General features: G+C 46.0%; 1 protein-coding gene across 1 annotated transcript in view; it reads right to left on the minus strand.

Annotated features, from left to right (window-relative positions):
* LOC108799869 (extracellular serine/threonine protein kinase FAM20C-like) overlaps positions 1-18,844 on the minus strand; it is a 152,612-nt gene that overhangs the window by 48,201 nt on the left and 85,567 nt on the right. The window contains exons 5-6 of the mRNA XM_018571797.1: positions 16,358-16,473; positions 4,926-5,106 (exon numbers count right to left, since the gene is read on the minus strand). Of these exons, the coding sequence (XP_018427299.1) occupies positions 4,926-5,106; positions 16,358-16,473 (297 nt within the window). The remainder of the gene's footprint in view (positions 1-4,925; positions 5,107-16,357; positions 16,474-18,844) is intronic.

Raw genomic sequence — 18,844 nt, forward strand, 5'->3', positions numbered from 1 at the left:
CCCCCCAGCGGCATTACCAGGCCAGGTGTCACCCAGTGCGGCCGCGGGCAAAGGGAGGAGGGGGCGGTTATCCGGTGGGATAAGGTATGCCGCCAGGAACCCTCCTCTCTCGTGCCGCTGTTGGGCTCTCGGTCCATGACTGAATGCCCGACTTTTCTGAGGGGGTGACAAGAAATGACTGTCAGTCAATTTGGCGTCACCCCCTCTGATGGTGTCACCCTGTGTGGGCCTCACCCCCGCATCCCCCTTGTGATGCTACTGGGTCCCCGTCCTCACTGCAAGGGTTAACTGCTAATTTTTCCTAGTGGATGATGAATAAGATGATTTACTTACCTAATTTCTTGCTTCTGCAGGCTTCCTCCTCTTTCTGTTCTTTGCTTCCCGACGGGTCGCAGATCGCTCACATCATCCCCATACAGTGCAGGAACAGCAGTCTGCATTGAATGGGGGGACACCGAGGACCTGCTTATATTTCAGAGCATTGGACAGCGGAGGAGAGCACTAACTGCTGGGGAAGTAATTAATAAGGTAAGTTTATCACATTATTTATCACCTTCTAGGCAAAACAAGCATTTATCACTTACAGTGGGGAAGAGTACCCACTGCAAGGGTAAAGACATTTGTACTCGGAGTTCAGCTTTAATACAATTCTGTTTTTTTCTCCAGGTTTACTCTTTTGGCCATATGTCAACCATATGTCTACAAAAAAGTAACTTTTACCCCAGCAATGCTGTTTGTACTCACTGCTTAATATGAATTAATTTTTGTTTCATCCTTGCAGCCTTATACAAGGAGAAATATCATCAGAAAAAGAACAAAGTAGCCTGCACTGCCCAGAAGTCTTTCAACCTTATGGGTGGATTTTCACATATTTGGGGAAAAAATATGTTTTTATGCAGTGTACTATATATTAACATATACACAATAAAGTAAAGGATATCAAACTAACCTTACAACTAACTGCTAGGTAACAGTAAGTTGCAAACTGGAGCCACTGACGTTTGCATTTTCTTTAAAAATTCCTTTGTGTCCCAGGCTCAATAGGCAAATAGTGACTTACGGGAAATTCATTGCTGAGGCATTGCCCCACTGAATCCCATATTGCAATAAGGAAGCTTTTTTGGTAGATTACTATGGTGCCCTGCTGCCTTGGAAGAAGTAGTGTGGGCATTCAACGGGGTATCTCACAGTAACACATTTTTTATGTCAGCAACTCTGACCGAATCCACTGCTGTAAACACATGCTGGTCTTTGTTGAGCATTTTTGTTTATTCTTAGGAATAGTAGACTGAGAAGGAGTAGTTGTAGAGAGGTGCAAAAAGACACCTGTAGTGCCAATTGCTTTTTGGGGAACAACAGAACTGACAAAAAACTTTCTAACTTGCCTGAAAAATTTCCCATCTGCCCAGAGCAGTTGGCCAGTGGTGTCATTCTCGCCAATAGATATAAGATTGCTGATAGACTCAAAATTGGCCATGTCCCCAAAACACTCCTTTCTTTACATAATCATGCCCCAGCATTAGGGATGTCCCGATACCGATGCTAGCATCGGAATCGGGCCCGATACAGGGCATTGTGACAAGTACTTGTACTTGTCAAAATGCCCCGATACAAAGCGCCGAAGCTTGCGCTATGTTTTTTTTTTTAACTTTACCTTCCGTGGTGGCTGTGCGGAGGAACGTTGCGTCACTTTTGTGGGCGGAGCTCCAGCTGGGGTCCTAATGTAGGCTGGAGACTGCCCAGAGGATTCCACCTGGAGCTCCGCCCACTGCAGTGACGCGTCGCTCCGCCGCTCAGTGACGCCGACGTCCAGCGCCGCCTACATCAGTGGTGGATCCGGGGGGAGGAGGGGGATTTGTACGCCCGCAGATAGAGCCGCTCTCTGCCACTGGTGACAGAGTACATCCCCGCACAGCCACTGCGGGGACATGCAGCTGTCACAGACAGTGTAAAAAACAAAAAACCGGCACAGTACAAGTAGTACTTGTACTACTTGTAGCACTCCAGGCAGGTGCCGGCCACCTAAATTAGGACCCCACCTGGAGCGACGCCCACCGGAGCAGCATTGACGCGACACTCCTCTCCAGCTCGGTGCCGATCACGTCCTCACTTGTGAGAAAAATCGTGAGGCACCGCGATCGAGGCAACAGTGAGTAAGACGGGGCCTGGGCTTAGTTTTTTGTGTGATCTACTGCTGCAGTGCATTCTTTATGTACTGTACATATACAGTACATATAGAATGCACTGCAGCAATAGATTTACAATTCTGCACTGCTAACATGAATGGGTTAAATGATCCGTAGTACAACTACATGTTACGTACTATTATGTACTATGGATCATGATTTAACCTATTCATGTTAGCAGGGGATAATTGTAACTCTATTACTGCAGTGTACGGAACATGTGTGCTGTATATGTACTATGGATTATGATTTAACCTATTCATGTTAGCAGGGCAGAATTGAGAGCGCCTCCCACAAGCTGAGCACCGAGACGCGATGCAGCGATCCGAGACTTCAAGAGACACCTCGTGAGGCACAGGGATCGGAGTGAAACTGTGAGTGAGGGAAGCTGGGACAGGGCTGGCTGTAAATCTATTGCTATAGTGTACTGGGCGTGTGTAATGAAAAAAAAGGATCGGTAATTGGTATCGGCAAGTACATGCGGGGAAGTACTTGTACTTGGTCCTGAAAAAGTGGAATCGGGACATCCCTACCCAGCATGTATAATGATCATTCCATTTTAAGCAGGGGAAGACAAATTTATATGGAACCCAGAGCCAGTCTGTCCTATCCATGAGCCAGCTCTATTGACAACAGCTAGAGAAAACCTCCAAAAATTGGGTAATAGCTGTCATTTTTCAGGAGCATTTGCTACCCGGCTACTGTTGTTGAGAACAGACGAACCCTTATTTTAAATGTTATGGTAATAGTTGCAAACTTTTCTCATTGAAGTAACAAAAAATGTACTAGTTTAACATAACTGCAACAATAAATCTACATTTTTCTGTGCACAAAATCAGTAAAAGGTTTCATTTAAACATTAAAAAACTACAAAAATGCAACATTTGTGCAAATCTAAAAAAAAAAAAAGTTTTGCTTGAGCTTCTACGGTATCTTGAAAAGATTTCTGAACACAACTTTTTGTGTTTAACAAGACCCATTTTTGATTTTTAAGGTGACTGATTACATTAATATACCAGTACCATGAAATCACTAGTCATTTTCCTTATACCAGAAAGGCTTTCTCTCTTTTATCTTTTTATGGATGTATATGTTTTGCTGTTCAGCAGTATGTACTTATCACTGGAAATGTTTGATATGTTTGCAATAATCACCCTTGTTTGTATCACTTTATACAGAAACACAATGACAATGGAACAACATATTAATAAGAAATGATCTCTCCCACACTCTGCTTTGTTTATAAAAATTCTAGGAATTTAAAGTTCTAGCCAGCAGGTGGCAGTGCATACTTTTTTAAATATGTATTGTCAATATGTGCATGGGATTGTGGGTCTTTTGAATGCACATTCATACAGTACATATTTGTATTAATGTATAAAAATTATATGTGCCTATTGTCAGTCCGGCGGTGGAGGAGGCCAGGCCCAGCAGCGCCGGTCTGGTGGCAGGGGAGGCTGGGCCCAGCAGCGCCGGTCTGGTGGCAAAGGAGGCCAGAAGCAGCAGGTAAGGAGCTGCATGTGCAGGGAAAGGGACCCCGACCAGCCCACCTGAGATTCCGCAGAGGCCACTATAGTGAGTCTCCGTGGGCTGTGCAGGCTCTATGGTGGGCTGTGTGGGCTCTGCAGGAACTCCGGTGGGCTCTGCGGGGCCTCAGGTGGGTCCAGAGTCCAGTACATTTGCTATGTCCAGAGTCCAGTGCGTTTGCTATGTCCAGAGTCCAGTGCGTTTGCTATGTCCAGTGCGTTGCTATGTCTAGAGTCCAATTCATATACTGTTCTGCATTGCTGTATAATGTATTGCTGGGATTTGTAGTCCCCCTGCAGCCGGTGCCATTTTGCATTAGAATGTAAGCTCCTCTGTGCAGAAACTAATATTACTGGCTCAGTGTTCTCTGTACAGCACTGTGGTATATGTCAGAGCTATATAAATGTATAATAATAGTGTAAGACTGAGGGGGACATCAGAGTGTAAACTCCTCTTGTGCAGAGATCGCCGGGGGGTTGAGGAGCCAGTGAGGTCCGCTCCTTGCCCCCCACCAGGGCCATTTATTCTTTCGGTCTGCCACTGAAATGGACCTTTACTTAACAAAATTTAGTTTGCTAAAGCATGTTGTATCATAAATGAATATCTATTTTAAACTAAAATACTTGTTTTTACCTTTTTTCATTCTTTGTTGCATCTCAGTGCTGCTGATATCCTGCAACCTCTTTGCTTCTTCCTGTCTATATGCATGCACTCCAGTGATGGCTGCATGGCATTTCTCAGGTTGGGTTTCCTTATGTGTGATAAAAAGGCTGCTTGAGACCTCCATCAGAAACTCATGTGACAACACAGGAGGACAACTGGCAGATAAGGACAGATCCTTGTCACTCTATAAAAGGAAGTGCCTGAACAATGACCTTCAGGGCAGGATTACCATGTATTAATTTAATGAAATCTGTAGACTTTAAAGATTGCCCTTATAAAATTACATTGACATGTTAAAGTTTATATGAGATTTTAGTGATTAGCTTTACATATGCTTTAAACCGGGTCTTCTTTTGCAAGGTCTATTTTTTTTAGAATTTTTTCTATAGGTGGCAGAGTTGCTTTAAAGTGGAACTGAAGATAATGCTAATTTTTCTAGCTCTGCCTAGCATTATATGTCTGTTAACAATTAACATTGATACCAAAGCACAACAAATACCATATACAGTATGTTAGATATCAATATCTTTTGCAATATCGTTTACTCACTCAGCCTTTTTATTTTTATGATATGACCGTCTCCATGGGCTGCGCCAGGATTTCCTCTTGGCCAGAGTAGTGTCTGGAAGAAAGGCAGCTAGTGAGCCCTCCAGGAGGTCAGGCTTGCCACACAGTGCATGCTCCGTTGAACAGTAGTAAGAGCACTCGCCATAGAAGCAAATGTTATTGGCTGGGGAGATAAGTAATACAGGTCAGGTTCTATAAGGTAGCAATTCATTTAACAATTGGGCAATGGAAGAGCCCATTTATTAATAGGAACCAACCAGAGACTTTGCAGTGCTCCTGCCATATTACTGGAACACTTCAATACTTATTTTTTTGTGTGTGAAAAAAACCCAGTGGGGCCCACTTCAGTCAACACCAGTGTTGCACATCAGACATTTAAGCTGGTATCCTTTTTATGTGCTTAAAGGAGAACTATGAGATGAGTGATTTTCACTCACCTCATAGTTCTAGCCGACCTGTGACAATGCGACTGTCACCGGGTTCGCTCACCTCTCGATCCTGTCACGGCTCTCTGCCGTGACATGGGGAGGGGCTGGATTCCCCTCTTCCCGCTCCGATCTGCCAGCGCTGACTGGCGGAACGGACGGGGGAGGGGGTGGGTACAACTGGCTCTGCCTTTAGATAGGCAGAGCCAGCTGTCACTCACGCAGCTGGGCGGATCCCGACGTCCATGTCGGGATCCGCTCCGGCTACGGTGTCTCAGTATACCGCGGGCTGTAGCTCGCGGTATACTGAGCTTAGGGTAACGGGAGGACGCTAGTTTGTGTCCTCCCGTTACCCTAAGGAGAACTATGGGGAAAAACACTGACCCCATAGTTCTCCTTTAAAGTTGTCACACTTACCTCCCCTGGGATCCAGTTTAAGGTTTCCTTTCCAGCACACAGCCACTGGAACTTAAAGGTTTTACCCCGAGTACTGGTGTCAAGGCTATTCAGCAGACAGGTCTCCTGGTTAGAGCTGCAGCCAACCAAGAGACAAATTAAGATTGTTGCCCCACCTAGAGCTTGTATATATCCTCTCAGCCTCTCAGAGACCAAGGCCATGTGAGATTACATATCTGAAAATCAAAAAAGGCTTTATCTGCAAATCTTCTTCCTCTGCTATGGCTTGATGTCTTCTTTGTAAAAAAAATACTGTAATCACCACACCTGTACTGATGATCATGGACTTAACACCATCACTGTCAAGAGCTGTTACTGGCTGCCCCTTATTACAAAGATCTTTGATCCCCTCCATGAAGTCTTCACTAAATTAGATCTATGATGTGCATACAGCTTAATTGGTATTATTGGTAACTTAATTGGTAGTGGTGAGGATGACTCTAACTGCCAGCCCCTCCTCCCGTGCCCTCAGACTTAAAACATTTGCAGATTGGTATCATCGAAGAGCTCCACTTTTCCAACCCAGAGATAAAGTTTGGCTTGCCACCAAAACATTTGTCTCAAATTCCCCTCCATTAAGTCAGCCCTGCATTATATCGGGCCTTATGTAATCACTGCAAAGATCAATTCAGTCTGCTACAAACTTTGAATGCCTCTGCATCTCAAGTTACCAAATCCATTCCATGTACCATTGCTCAGACTTCTGGTCCTGAATAGATTATCTTGTCCTTTGTTTCTAGCTACTTCCTCTCAAGAATATGAGTTTCACCAAAGTCTGGATTCCAAGATTTCTCATTGAAAACATCAAAACCCGAGAGTAGAAAGTAAGTGCTTCTACCTGACAATTCTGGGTTCCTGCACTGGATGTGTTGGCCCCTCACCTGCCCAAAAATTCAATTTCAGCTTTGCATTGAAACCAGGACCTCGACGAGAGGGGTAATGTCACATATACGTGCTATGCTTACAGCAAGTAGGCTCAGGTTCTGTTTAAACTGTATATCACGGGAGCCACGTACCTGAGGTAAGACCGAAGTAGTGGGGAGGCCTCCCTTACACCTCGGGTCCTTGAAGTCTCTGGAGATGGAGACAGAGACTTGGTGGACACCGAGTAGCACGGGTGCCAGGGGTGCGGAGCACCGTGCAAGCCTTAGTCGGAGATCCGAGCCGAGGTCAAGTCCACTCTGGCAACAAAGTACACAAGGGTTAATCAGAAGAATGGTCGAGATCCAAGCCGGGGTCGGTTCCAATCTGGCAGCTGAGTACAAAAGGGGCAAAGCAGTAGAATGGTCAAGGTACAAATCCGAGGTCAATGGCAGGCAGCAATCAAGAGTAGTCAAATAGGTTTCCAGGTCACAACAATGTCAGACAGATCACACACTAGACAGGAACAAGGGGGGACTGAAGATAATCCAGCAATTTGGCAGTGTTTGGGCTGGGCTTATATAGGGAAGTGATGATTGAAGTTTGAGGTCACTTCCTATGCACCTCCTGGGCATTTTCCTGCGTTTTCCCATCAGGTCTTCTGCGCATGCGCGGGTTGGCGCACTGTCGTGTCTTTGGCGCATGCGCAGTTGGCGCGTATTTCCTCTTGCAATGTGCCATTGGTGCATGCGTAATAAGCCCTGGACTCTTACAGAGCCCCCCCGAAGGGGCAGTCTCCGGACGCCCGTCCGGGATGAAGCTCGCTGAAAGAACTGCCGGAGAAGATCTGGAGCATGGATATGCGACTCAGGTTCCCCGGAATTCTCTTTAGGGCCATAGCCCCTCCACTGTACCAGAAATTGGCGTCCGCGACCCCTTCTACGGCAGTCCAGGATGGCCTCCAGCTCGTACTCCTCAATCCCTTCAACCATGGAGGGAGCCGGAGGACGGGCCCCACGTTCCCCAAAGGGGTTCGGGGCCACGTGCTGCAGGAGGGAGGCATGGAAGACAGGGTGGATCCGGTAAGTTGAGGGCAGTTTGAGTTTGTAGACAACAGGGTTGAATCGGGACAGGACAGGGAAGGGCCCAATTTCTTGGAGGGACAGGCCAACTTCAAATGCCTGGTAGACAGCCAAACCTGGTCTCCCAGTTGGAGATCCAGGTCCCCCGCCGCCTTCGATCATATCTGGTCTTGTAATCCAGCTGCGCCCTGGCCATGGTATCCTTTAGGAGCTCCAAGTTGTTGTGCAGAAACTCCACTCTGTTCCAGACAGCCGGGACTGAAGCAGAAGCGGGTAGGACAGGGGCAAAAGAAGGGTGGTACCCCAGGTTGGCGTAAAATGGTGATTCCTTAGTGGTAGAATGTATTGCGTTGTTGTATGCAAATTCTGCGCAAGGAAGAAGAGGCGCCCAATTGTCTTGGACAAAGGTGGAGAAACAACGAAGGTACTGTTCAAGAGTTTGGTTCGTGCGTTCCGTTTCTCCATTGGTCTGAGGGTGATAGGCCGAAGAGTAGTGGTTCTCGATGTCTAGAGCAAGACAGAGCTCCTTCCAGAATTTAGAGGTGAACTGGACCCCACGACCGATACAATATTGCTGGGGACCCCATGGAAGCATACAATCTCCTTGATAAAAGCCTGAGCTGTTTCTGGGGCGGAAGGAGTGCCAATCATAGGAATAAAATGAGCCATTTTTGTAAGGCGGTCCACAACAACAAATATGGATGTAAACCCATCAGAGGGTGGTAGCTCCACTATGTAATCCATGCTGATCTGTTCCCAGGGTCTGGAGGGAACAGGCAGGGGGAGTAGGAGACCCCATGATTTATTTATTTCTGTTTTGCTGTGATTGCATACTGGGCAGGAATTGACGTAGCGTGGCCGTCCGCCTTGAGGGTAGGCCACCAAAAGGTTCGCAAAATCAGATTGGTGGTTTTGGTCACCCCGAAATGCCCTGCTAACTTGTTGTCATGGCAGAGTTTGAGCACTGGAACTCTCAGTTGAAGGGGCACAAACGCAGCATGGTCATGGAAGAAAAGTCCGTCCTTTTTTTGCAGATGTTCTCCTGAGGGCAGCTGGTCCAGAAAGGAGGCCAGTTTAATCCTGGACAAGAGGTCATCCGTAAGTAGGAGGAAATTATAGGCAGGGAGTATCGCGTCCGTCGTTGGCAAGTTATCTGATGTGGGATACATGCGGGATAGAGCATCAAGTTTACAATTCTTGTATCCCGGACGGTACGTGATATGCATTTGGAATTGGGTGAAGAAGAGAGCCCATCTGGCTTGCCTAGGTCTCAGACGTTTAGCTGTACGGAGGTACTCCAAATTTCTATGATCAGTGTAGATAAGGATCGGGTGCGAGGCTCCTTCCAATAGATATCGCCATTCTTCCAGGGCCAGTTTAATAACAAGAAGTTCCCGGCCCCCTACGTCATAATTCCTTTCGGCTGGGGACAATTTCCTGGAAAAGAAGGCAACAGGATGCAACATGGCTGTGGCTTCATGGCGCTGAGAAAGGACTGCCCCGACCGCAATCTCTGAAGCATTGACCTCCAGCACGTAAGGCAGGGCCGGGTCGTGATGACAAAGGACCGGGGCAGAGGTGAATTGCTTCTTGAGTTTGTTAAAAGTCGTCTGTGCTGAGGGGGACCACAGAAAATGGCTGTTTTGCTTGGTGAGCTGTGTGATGGGCGAAATTATTGACGAGAAGCCTTTGATGAATCTTCTATAAAAATTGGCGAATCCCACGAACCTCTGGACGCCCTTACGGTCCGAGGGAACCGGCCATTCAAGAACTGCAGTTACCTTCTGGGGGTCCATGGATATGCCAGAAGTCGAAATAATGAGGCCAAGGAATTGTATGGTATCTTTCTCAAACTCACATTTTTCAAGCTTGGCGTAGAGTTTATGGGCTCGGAGGCGAAAAATGACTTTTCGCATGTGGATGTGATGTGCCTCGAGGGAAGGTGAAAAAACAAGGATGTCGTCTAAGTACACTATCATGAAGAGGTCAAGAAAATCCCAAAATATATCGTTCACCAGGTGTTGGAAAGTTGCTGGTGCGTTACACAGCCCAAATGGCATGACAAGATATTCAAAATGGCCAAACCTAGTACAAAAGGCAGTTTTTCCATTCATCGCCCTCTTATCCGTATTAAATTGTAGGCCCCACCGTAGGTCCAATTTTGAGAACACCTTGGCGGTGTGGAACCTCTGAACAAGCTCAGGGACTAGAGGCAACGGGTATCGATTCTTGATTGTGATACCGTTCAATTCTCTGTAGTTGATACATGGTCTTAAAGAATGCTCCTTGTTTTCCACAAAGAAGAGTCCAGCGCCAGCAGGAGAGGTAGAGGGCCGGATGAACCCTTTCCTAAGATTGTCATCAATGTATTTTTGGAGGACTTCTAATTCAGGCTCAGAGAGTGGGAAGATCCTCCCAAATGGTATTGCAGAACCAGGAAGAAGCTCAATGGGGCAATCATACGGCCGGTGAGGCGGTAGGGATTCAGCCCCCTTCTTGTCGAAGACGTCCAAGAAGTCTCTGTAAGCCTGGGGGAGAAGAGTGTTGTCATCTGTGGAAAGGGGTTGGACCGCCAAACAGGCTCCTTGTGTGAAACAGTGGTGTAAGCAATAGGGTGAGCCGAAAGGCACAGCTCCAGTGGACCAATCAATCTGTGGCTGGTGCTGTCGAAGCCACGGTAACCCCAAAATAACCGGAAAAATGGGGGAAGAAATCACGTCCAGCCGAAGATATTCCCGATGGTCTGCTTTGGTGGTGGCCAATATGAGGGTGGTCTCATGGGTTATAGGACCCGAGGTTGGTGCGGAGCCATCTGCCAGACGAACGGTAAACGGCTGGGGCTTCTTGCATAGTGGGATTCCATACTTCTTGGAGAAGTGGATGTCAATAAAGCAGCTGCAAGCCCCAGAGTCAATAATGGCTGCTACTCGGATTATCCCTCCTGGTATCTGCAAAGAATGGCAGAGAGTGAGATGCGAGGATTTAACATCGTAAGGCGAAACAGATGGGGGTTCGATCCACTTACTAGACATAATGGGACATCCCTGAAGAAAGTGACCCGCTCCACCACAGTACAGGCATAGATTGTTCAGACGACGATGTTGTCGCTCTTCGGGTGTGAGGGGTGCACGAACTAAGCCAAGTTGGATCGGTTCTGCCTCCTGAATTGGGGTTGATGCGTGGGTCTCAGGGGTTCTCAGGTGTGGAGCCATGGGTACTCGTGGGAGCATCCATGTAGGGCGGGGCATACCATTTCCATGCAACGTTCTCTGAGTCTGCAATCAAGCTGGATAGTCAACTGAATTGTGGGTTCCAATGTATCAGGGAGCCCCACTCTTGCTAATTCGTCTTTGAGGGGCTCGGACAGGCCCAGGCGAAACTGGTGGCGCAAGGCAGCGTCGTTCCATGCAGTGTCTGCACCCCACTTGCGGAATTCCGTTACGTAGTCCTCAACAGGGTGTTTCCCCTGTTGTAGAGAGCTCAACACTGTTTCAGCCGTGGTGGTTCGTTGTGGGTCATCATAGAGCTGTGCCATTGCATCGAAGAAAGAAGACAGTGAGTGCAGTATAGGGCTCTCCTTTTCCAATAGCTGATGAGCCCATGCCTGAGGTTCTTCTGTAAGTAAGGCTACCACAAACCCGACCTTTGTATCCTCTGAAGAGAAGGTCCTAGGCTGTAAAGCAAAGTATACCCGACAGACCCGGAACTTGTGGCGAACCCCTGAAAAGCGTTCCGGCATAGGAACACGTGGTTCAGGAGCTGGAGTAGAGATGGGCTGCTCCATAGCCATAACAGGTGGTTCAGGGAGTTCCGCAGGGCTCAGAACTGAGGCATTGCCCATTGCAGTCATCTGACCTTCCAGTTGAAAGTACCCCTCCTTTATGGTCGTCAGGGCCTGAGACACAGAGGCCACTTGTTGGCACAGGGCCTCGAAGGCGGAAGCACTCCCCTCAGTCTCAGACATGGCTGGATTATTCTGCCACGGGAGCCACGTACCTGAGGTGAGACCGAAGTAGTGGGGAGGCCTCCCTTGCACCTTGGGTCCTTGAAGTCTCTGGAGATGGAGACAGAGACTTGGTGGACACCGAGTGGCACGGGTGCCAGGGGTGCGGAGCACCGTGCAAGGCTTAGTCCGAGAAGAATGGTCGAGATCCAAGCCGGGGTAGGTTCCAATCTGGCACCTGAGTACAAAAGGGGCAAAGAAGCAGAATGGTCAAGGTACAAATCCGAGGTCAATGGCAGGCAGCAATCAAGAGTAGTCAAATAGGTTTCCAGGTCACAACAAGTTCAGACAGATCACACACTAGCACAGGAACAAGGGGGACTGAAGATAATCCAGCAATTGGGCAGTGTCTGGGCTGGGCTTATATAGGGAAGTGATGATTGAAGTTTGAGGTCACTTCCTGTGCTCCTCCTGGGCATTTTTCCGCCTTTTTCCATCAGGTTGTGGTCACTTCCTGTGCGCCTCCTGGGCATTTTCTTGCCTTTTTCCATCAGGTCTTCTGCACATACTGTTATTTTTCAACCAATTTTAACAGACCAAGCTGTCCAGTAAAAGTAGCAGTTAGAGGGCCGAGACAAACCATTTAACATTGACAGGGGTGCTTACAATGGTCAGCTTTTATTTATTTATGTAAAACCTTTATCCCAAAAGAAAAAAAAAAGGGTGCTGTAAGCCTAAAAAGTGTTAGCTGGTAGTTGGCTTTAGTTTGTTAGTCAAGTCCATCTAAATCTGCTACTGCATCTGACATTACCTTCTCTACAGAGAAGTCGAAGGGTGGCTCTGTTGCTCCTCCATAAAATATAGCCACCCTAGGCCAGGAAGTGTGTTACTGGCTAGATCAACTGGTGAAAATAAAGGCAAAAAAGCCTAAAATAAAATAAAATAAAAATACAGCCACCACATTTAACAATTGGTATAAATGCTTTAAGTATGCTCCTTTAGTGCTCGTTCACACCATCTTTATTCGGGCTGGGCTACATTTTTTACGGCATGCATTCAGAGGCATCTTGAGGGGGGGTGACACCCGGTGCGTGTCACGCACACTCGTGATGACGTCACACATTGTAATGCTGTTACATGCCGGCGGCCATCTTGGTGATGGATGAAGGCAGAGAGAGGAGGGGATGTTCACCTGGCCATGACCAAGTGCCCGACTTTTCAGAGTAGGTGACACCAAAATGACTGTTAGTCATTTTGGTGTAACCCCCTCCCATGGTGTCACCCAGGTGCGGGCCGCACTCCCCTTGTGACGCAACTGCATGCATTACTTTTTTTAAGCAAACCGCAGTGGGACGCGGTGCAACTGCATCTCACTGTCGCAAGGCGAGTTTTAACAAAAAAAAGAAACAGTACGATGTGGCTTGTTCGAGTGCATCCACAATGTACGGGCAGACGCACATGCGGTTGAGCATGGCTGCTGGTGTGAGCAAGCCCTTAAAGGAGAACAGCCAGCTGGCTGTTAGACTGTTCCTGCAGCCTGTCTCCTCGTTCGCTCTAGCGCTATAAAGTTCTTTGGCATCCTCACGTCCTATACACATGACTTAGACTGGTCCCTGCAGCTTCTCTCCCCCACAGCTCTGGCAGTCTAACAGCCAGCCAACTCAGGAGAGTTTTTTTTTTTTTTTTGTCCCTAGACGAAAATGAGCACTTAACCCTTGTAGTTCAATGCAACTATTAGGATTAACCATATTTCTGCTGAATTTCTTCTTTAACCCTTTCGCTGCCACCGACGTAAGGCATACGGCGGAACAAAAGTGTTCCCGGCTGGCCAGCTCAGTATGCCTTACGTCGGTGGCATTTACAGTTCTGCTATAAACTCATGGTCGATTTAGCGACCATAAGCTTATAGCAGAACTGTTCAGCTGACTGTCCCCTCCAAAATAATAGCTGTCATCAGCGGCTTACAAGCCGCTGATGACCGCTATTAACAAAAATACCGGGCGCACAAACGCACTCAACAATTTGTTACCAGTTATACAATTAAGCTTCTACCTTTGTCAGAGCAGCAGCCACTATTTGTTGCAGCATGCTACATGTGCCACATCATTCTCATCTTTAATTGGCCAAGGTTGCCATAGGTCTTTCACAATCTTAGTATCACCCCTGCTGAGTTCTAAATGTTTTATTGATATGGTTATCATTCTTAGTAACAGCTTTTCTCCATTAACTCTTTTCCTGTAGGGAGACAGCTAAAAATACATAGACATAGATATTGAGAAGAGGGCAAGGACATGGCAGTCATTGTAGATATGGCAGCTGATCTGTGCAGTCATATATTCTAGTTGAATGAGAGAGAGTAATCATACAATTAGAAGAAGTTGCTTTCCATTGTATGAATCATAGGGAGTCTCATCTGCTATTAAACTTCTAGATTTCTCTATACATTGAAACAACAGAAGATTAAAAATATTATTATAGGCAATTATTTCAAACATAAAACACTGAAAAGTCTTCAAAGTGCCCTATACCTGGATACAGTACCGATCTACATTTCAGTGAAAAGGGCTGAGACCCATATCTCTAAAGTATCCATGGAAACCATCATTCTGGTTACTTCAGAACAATATTTGATATGGAGAGGTGAAGGGAAAAGAGACGGATAAAAAGTGTTTTACTATACAATGTAGCGTCATGTATTGTCTGCAGAAAGGTCACTGTACTTGTGTTACACTGGTACACTAACTGAAGTTTCTATAAACAAGTAAAAAGTATTTTCATTTACCGTATATACTCGAGTATAACCCGAGATTTTCAGCCCATTTTTTTATGCATTGCTATCCAACCAATACAGTAATAGAAAACTGATTTCCCTGTGTCTCCATCTTTTTGTAGGTTTTTACTGCCTTCCTTTGTACCCCCTTGTCTTATGCCCACCCTTGTATTTTCTATTTCTAAGTGGTAAATCATCTTTATTCCTTTTTTTTTCATACCTTTTTTACGTCCTACAACTCAAGTGTACCCTTGTTTTTGTTGTCACTTTTACTCTATGTTTCTCATTTGTGTTAGTAGGAAACAATGCATTTATGCCCTCATCTACATCCTGTCTGTATCCATAAGGATTATGGTTTTGGTCCCAACAAAATGTTGCCTGTAAATATTGCTGCTTATACACTGCTGTGAGTGGCTTAGAATTCTTCCATATATGTCCAAACTATCCATTTGTAAAGGGCAGCAATATTCACATGGTAACAACATTAATTTATGCTACTTATATTTATCGTTGATCTTTGTTTATTTTCCATGTATTGGACCAGCTATGATCCATCATTTTAGCATATCCGTTGTGCACTTTAAATTTAACATTATCTGAAGATTTTTGATCTTGCATTTTAAATTGAACATTCCTTCTTGTCAAATGTTTACGTATAAATGTGTAACTGATCCTTTAATTGCTTCTTTATATTACATGGTGCAATCCATGCTCACACAAATGTTGTAAGGAAATAGACTACAGCTAAGTCATCTAGAGAAAAGACAAACCACCTATAGTATTATGTTCTATGAGGAGTAAATATACACAGTGCGACTTTCAGAAGGTTCCTGATGAAGAACTGGCCTTCAATTCTTCATCAAGAACAGTTTTCCGTCCAGCATTCTTCGATCAGAAAATTGAAGGAGCCGGTCAGAAAAGTTTCATCAGTGTTTGGGTATTCTGGCAGCAACACACCCACCACTGTCAGAATACGATAATCCAGCAGAAAGTTAATCCATCCACACTGTTTATCGTGGATGGAGGAATCTGTTATTTTTTTGTTCAATCTGCAATTTGAACATAAAAAAATTAATTTATGGTCAGTTTAAGTTCATTACATTTATGTGTATGCTGTGTTTCTAAAAATTATGATAAATCCGTGTTTTATTAATTAATTATTTTTTTAAGGAATTTATTAAATGAAGGTATAAGGCTAAATATATATTACCTACTAAATTTATATGTTACCTATTTTTTACGGGCTGAAGTTGTTAGTCCCATGCTAAATCTGGAAGATAAGTGTATCTCTTTTTGCCGAGGTGGCTGACTAATAGCTATGCTCTGGCTAGTATAGCTCTCAGGGTCATTTGACCACACCAGCCTCACCACTACATAAAAGTGGGCCACATCAACTCACATTGTCTTTGGGAAAAAAAGCATAAATAAAAGTTTTGCGAAGTCTTAACATCAGATCAGCACTGGCTAGAATATATTTTCACTGATAAAAAAAACTCCGCAAGGATCATCCAGTACAAGAGCACAGAGCAGATTTTCTAGTTCAGTTATGCTACTAAAATTGCTAATAAATCATGACACAAATACTAAAAATTAATTCTGTACCTCTGAACATAGAGCCATGACATGGCAAACAGGGCTTAATATACTCAAAATCTAATTCTAATTTCTTTCAAAACATGTTGTTGCTACCAAGCTTTGGCATACCCTGGTCTTACACTTAATACAATTCTATCACTATATTTTTGGTCTGTGCTGCATCTATGTACAAGAAAACTTTAACTCAAGCTGGCAACATACATTAGATTTATTTTCAGCGAAAAATTTCATGGTAATACTGATTGGGGTCTGCTTACAAATTATTCAGAGGATTTTCTTACCTGGGGAGATGTAGAACGTTTTTAATAATTTCCTGTCTGTGGTGATATCTCTAACTTCTCTGGCAATATTCACTAGACGCCCAACCACAGGAGGAATTCTTCGAAAATCCAAGATTCTTCATAGCAAGAAGAAATAATGAAAATCTAAACTTAATATATACAGCTGGGAGAGAAAGAAAATGTGAACTGTCTAGAAATATTTGGCTTTCTGCATGATGGCTTCTAAAAATGTGATCTGATTCCCAGTTAAGTCAGAAAAATATGTAAAGAAACCCTATTTTATTTGTCATTGCATTTTGTCTTCATTAAACACATTTTTAAAATAATAAAGGTAACTGTGAACCCTTACTAATTAATGGAACCAACTTCATGGGCAATATCCTCAGTAAAATGCTTTGCACAGTTGCCTGTTCTGTGAACGAAGGAACGAGTGGAGGGGGATGCTTGTGTCACAATCCAGCAGTATACAAGTTATTCCTGGGTCTCAGCTGCGGAGCGGGTGATCAAGGAGTAAGGGGTTGGATCAGTCTGGCGGAACCACAATACACTCTGTGGCTGGAACTGGTGCTGTGTCCTTGGGCAGCAGTCTCAGCGCAACTCTCTCTAACTGTCTCAGCAGGAAGCTGTGTCTCTGAAAGAGCAGCTCGCTCGACGTTGCACAACGATAGAACGCCGAGTGAGTGGCTCACCTGTGTTCTTGAGCAGGCGCCGCGGCCAGTGGGAGGAGTCGGGCGTGATGTCATGGACGGGATGGTGCGCCGCAGCCACGGAGCACCGGCCCGAGTAGGTCTGTGACAGTACCCCCTCCTCAAGGAAGCCCCACCGGGGTGCATCTGCGGAGCGGGTCTAGAGGGGTACCTCTAGTGGAACCGCCTCAGCAACTGAGGGGCGTGAACGTCAGCATCCTCCCAAGAATCATCCAGGGGACCAAACCCCTTCCACCTGATGAGGTACTGCAGCCTGCCCCTGTGGAGGCGAGAGTCCAAGATCTGCTCTACTTCAAATTCTTGTTCTCCTTGGACCATGATTGGCGGAGGTGCAGGAGTCTGCCTGTTGCGGAATGTATTAGGCCGATGAGGCTTTAGGAGTGATACATGGAATGTTGGGTGAATCTTCAATGAAGATGGTAGCGTGAGGCAGACAGCAACTGGCTTCATTATTCTTTCTATAGGGAAGGGTCCAATGTACAACCGACTGAGTTTCCTGGATGGAGCCTTGATGGCGAGATGTTTGGTTGACAGCCATACAAGATCACCAACAGGGAGGTCCCGAGGCTGGGTGACACCCGGAGCGGTAACCGAGTGTCACCCCGCCGAGACGTCAGCGTGCATGCGCGTGACATCACCACGCACGTGCGCGATGACGTCATCGCACACACGCGCGGCAGTATTCTGATGCCTGCCGGCGGCCATCTTGGTGATGGACGCCGGCAGAGAGAGGAGGGGACAGTCACCGGCGGGATAAGGTATGCCGCCGGGTCCCCTCCACTCTCCTGATACTGTTGGTCGTTCAGTCCATGACCGAGCGCCCGACTTTTCAGAGGGGGGTGACACCAAAATGACTGCGAGTCATTTTGGTGTCACCCGTCCAATGGTGTCACCTGGGTGCGGGCCGCAAACCTCCCGCACCCCCTTGTGACGCCACGGATCACCAATATGATATTGTGGAGGTTGACGTCTTCTTAGGCCGTAAAATCGTTTATGCCTTTGCTGGGCCCGGTTTAGGTTGTTCTTAAGTAGAGTGATGTTCCGTTGTATCTGCCTGAGGTAGTCATTGGTGGATGGAATATTAGTTGGTAAGAAGGTAAGTGGAAGAGGTTTCGGATAGAACCCATAGTTTGCGAAGAAAGGTGAGCTTTGGGTAGATGAGTTGAGGGAGTTGTTAAAGGCGAATTCTGCAAGGGGCAGTAATTCAACCCAGTCATCCTGTAAGTATGAGCAGTGACAACGCAGGTATTGGAGCTCCGGCCCGAGTAGGTCTGTGACAGCTTGTGACGATAGTGGGGTTTGAGTCTGAATATTAAAAATAGCATTCGCTTGTCCCCCAGTTCAGAGCAAATGCAGGCCTTCATTTAGTCATTTGCCAGGCCTTCCACATTCCACAGAACAGAGATGTGCTTATCTGGCCTGTGATCTTTATTGCCCCCCAGGCCTAGTGTGAGTCCCAAATAACCCTCTAAACCTTTTATGGCGACCCTAATTAAAGGTATGCAACCAGGCACTTATCTATTACCTGTGGACAAGTTAATATAAACACAAGCAGGTCTGGTAGAGGTAATGACCCAGGTGACCCAGCATTCACACGAACGTCATAAACCTGAGCTACAATATCAGCTACATTTCATAATTTGGATTTGGGCGGTGATGGTGTAAAATAAAGGTTCATCCTCCTCCTGCTTTCCATCCCCAGCCCTGCCCCCTAGAGGGCTGACAAAATGATGCTGAACGTAGCTAGAGATGGCTTTTGTTCTAAAACATCAAGAAAGTA

Source organism: Nanorana parkeri, unplaced genomic scaffold (assembly GCF_000935625.1).
Source record: "Nanorana parkeri isolate BGI_ZX_2015 unplaced genomic scaffold, ASM93562v1 scaffold1841, whole genome shotgun sequence".
In the NCBI taxonomy this organism is placed as follows: Eukaryota; Metazoa; Chordata; class Amphibia; order Anura; family Dicroglossidae; genus Nanorana; species Nanorana parkeri.